The sequence below is a fragment of the Onychostoma macrolepis genome, chromosome 02 (genome assembly GCF_012432095.1).
Source record: "Onychostoma macrolepis isolate SWU-2019 chromosome 02, ASM1243209v1, whole genome shotgun sequence".
NCBI classification, from domain to species: domain Eukaryota; kingdom Metazoa; phylum Chordata; class Actinopteri; order Cypriniformes; family Cyprinidae; genus Onychostoma; species Onychostoma macrolepis.
Genome location: NC_081156.1, coordinates 30,224,123 through 30,227,168, shown reverse-complemented (window position 1 = coordinate 30,227,168; position 3,046 = coordinate 30,224,123). Strand labels below are relative to the sequence as shown.

Genomic DNA, 3,046 nt, shown 5'->3' with positions numbered 1-3,046 from the left:
TATTGTTAAATTGAATAGAGTTTTCAGAGGTCTATTTCAGCGGCTAAAGGTGATTGGCGCCCTCTACTGGGTTTTTCAAAACTTCAACCTTAAGCATGACACTAAGTAGCCATAAATCGCTGCAGCCCGGAGACTTCAAGTGGGACGAGCTTATGTTACTATAGCAGGTGAAGAACTTCAACTTAGTATTAAAATATTAACAAATATAAAGATAACGGGAACCCATCTACACTTTTATCTCCTTAAAAACTATTTCCTTGGTTGCAATGCCTCAATGTATTTTCACTTATAGCTATTATAAAAAGCATTACACTTATTATATGGTCTCTACGACAAAATAGTGCTTGATATTCACATTTAATTAAAAGTTAAAAGTATTTTTTTAGCAAATACTAAAACTGGCAGTTAACACATCTAAAATAAAGAATATAAGATTGCCCTCCACAGCACTGCAGTCTCATTGGCCAATCAGTGACAGATCTGTCAAATCACAGCATTGCCACATCTCAGCACTGTATAAAAGTGCCTTACTCTAGTACTACACACACACACACCAGCTGTACCTGAGAACTGGAGGAGGCAAGACACTAAAAAGAAGAAGAAACAGGTATGTTGTTGACAGAGTCATTTAAAATTGTTTTACTTTTTTTTTTTGTACTTTCAGAAATTAGGCTCTGATGGCTGTAGTTTTTTCGATAACTACACAGACCATATTTTTGATAACTCTAATAATGGTAATAACTGCTTCAACTTTTACAACTAAACATCTGTTTACTACTACAAAATATTTAGCATATAAACAATTTTTCATAACACAAGCATCAATGTCTCCTTTAGGATACAGAAGGCAGAAAACCTGAGGAAACAAACAGTCATCAGCAAACGGTAAACTTTATGAAAAATACTATAGCATTTAGTGGTTGGATTATTGTAGGATTACAGATTTAAGTGAACACATCTTTTAAATCATTCTTACAGTAAAAAAACAGTCCAGTCTGCTACTTTACAGACTTTCTATATTCTGAGAAGGAAAAAATAATTTAAATTAGGGTTGTTAAAAATGCTGGAATGAATGAATCTGACAATGAAAATTCTTGCGTTTATAAGAAAAAAAAAATTTAAATACAATTATAGTTATAATATTCAAAGTGCTGCAGAGGCAATCTCAGATTACATGCTCACTTTCACCACAGATGTGGAGCAGTAAAACATGCACTTAAAAGACCTCAGAAAATGGCTTATTAATTGCAGTTTTCTTTCTTTAGAACATTTCTTTTGGAATTAAAAAAAGATAACACCTGCAAATTTTAAATGAAAACAATATTTCTACAAAAAAAAATGTAATTTTCATTTAATGGGAATTTTAAAGTAAAAGAAAAACTATGCAGTTCACAGAGAGCTTCCATGAACAATGCAAATCTTGGCCAAATTTCAGAAATGTCATCGGAGCAGATATTTACACCCCTTAAATGCAGCATATTAATAGGATGTTTGTGTTTTAATGAATATGTTTGAATGTACTTTGCGAATTTCTAATACTTTAATGAACAAAATTTTTCTCTTTTTCCTGGCATAACAGCTTTCCATCTTCAAAGAACTGAAAATGGGAAATGATAACTCGGGTGAAAATAGGCAACGTGCAAGAGCTGATGCAGCTGAGGCGGAACAAAGGAGAATGCAGGAAGAATTTGGAAGAAGGCAACAACAAACAGAATTACAGAGAGCGAGAGAGGAGCAAGAAGCAGCGGAGGAACGATGCAGAATCCAAGCAGAAAAACATGCACTACAGGAACAATTCCAAAAAGTTGAACATGAAAGAAATATACAGAGAATGAAAGAAGAAGAGAAGATAAGAATCTACAAAGAGAACAGATTTAAAGAGGAAGAAGAAAGGAAAAGAATTCACATAGAGAAGCAAAACGTACAAAAAGAAAACAAGACAGTTAGTTAAACCGTTTCTATGGTTTATTAACAGGAGACATTTTAATTTCTATTCATCATACAGAAAGATAGATGCACATCACCTAAAACATTGTGAAGATTTTATTTTTCTTCTTCCATATGTCTACTGTAAAGCACTTTGTAAACTTTTTGTTTTAAAAGATGCTATCAAAATAAAGTTTTACATCTTATTTTCACCACCAAAGAAGAGTATGCATATTTTTACTTACCTTTTGAATTTTGTTTGACAGGCATGAGAAATGAACAGATTAACAGATTTGTTTTGCCATTGACCTAGGAACTGAACCTGACATACACTTAAAATAAGAAAAGACAACAGTTTATTATTTGGCAAATACAATTTACTTGCTGCTGATCAATAACAATAAAATCCATTTCAGTTTTTCTTTTCCACAGCCTCTTATTATACTGAAAAGCACTGGAAGTATAGTGTGCACTGCTAAGCACTTGGTAGAAATGGTATCTGGCACTGAAAACGATTGTGGTTTGTGAATGTATGTACAAAAATATATATCTAATAATTATAAAAAATAAATAAATGCATATATAAAAAGACAGGTGTGCAAATGCATACAGCATAGCCGTTTCTGTAAAATATACAGTGTTGAAGAAACTCTAAATAAATAAAAAATTCAACATTTTTCAACATATTTTTCAACTCTTTTACATGTCTCTCCTACTGAAGGCCAAAAAGGTATAAAATATATGTCTAAAATGTGGTTCACATGCACAGAGCAAGAGCCACTGAATCAGGGGCATCGCTAGACCCTTTTTTACTGGGATAAGACAAACTGTTACATTTCTTGTCTGGCAATGGAGATTACACTGACCTGAGAGTCATTTACCCTAATAATATTTCAGGCATCAAAAATGCGTTTTCTGTCTACTCTTTAGATTCAGATCTGGTGATGCCAGATTTGCAAATGAATCACTATTGATCTAATAGGCAGTGGTGCAATGGATCACAAAGTTTTTGAGTAATGGATCGGCTCATTTTTCAAATCCGAAAAAAGACTAAGATGAATGAAAATTTAAAAGAACAGCATTTATTCAAAATAGAAATCTTTACTATCACTTTTTTTCA

At 32.6% G+C, this 3,046-nt stretch overlaps 1 protein-coding gene across 1 annotated transcript; it reads left to right on the top strand.

The window, feature by feature from the left end:
* The first annotated feature begins 562 nt into the window (after positions 1-562).
* Positions 563-2,137, top strand: LOC131531759 (caldesmon-like). Its single transcript, XM_058762794.1, has 3 exons — positions 563-607; positions 838-885; positions 1,580-2,137. Exon 3 carries the CDS (start codon positions 1,604-1,606, stop codon positions 1,949-1,951), a length of 348 nt encoding a protein of 115 aa, XP_058618777.1. The 5' UTR covers positions 563-607; positions 838-885; positions 1,580-1,603; the 3' UTR covers positions 1,952-2,137.
* Positions 2,138-3,046: the final 909 nt, after the last annotated feature.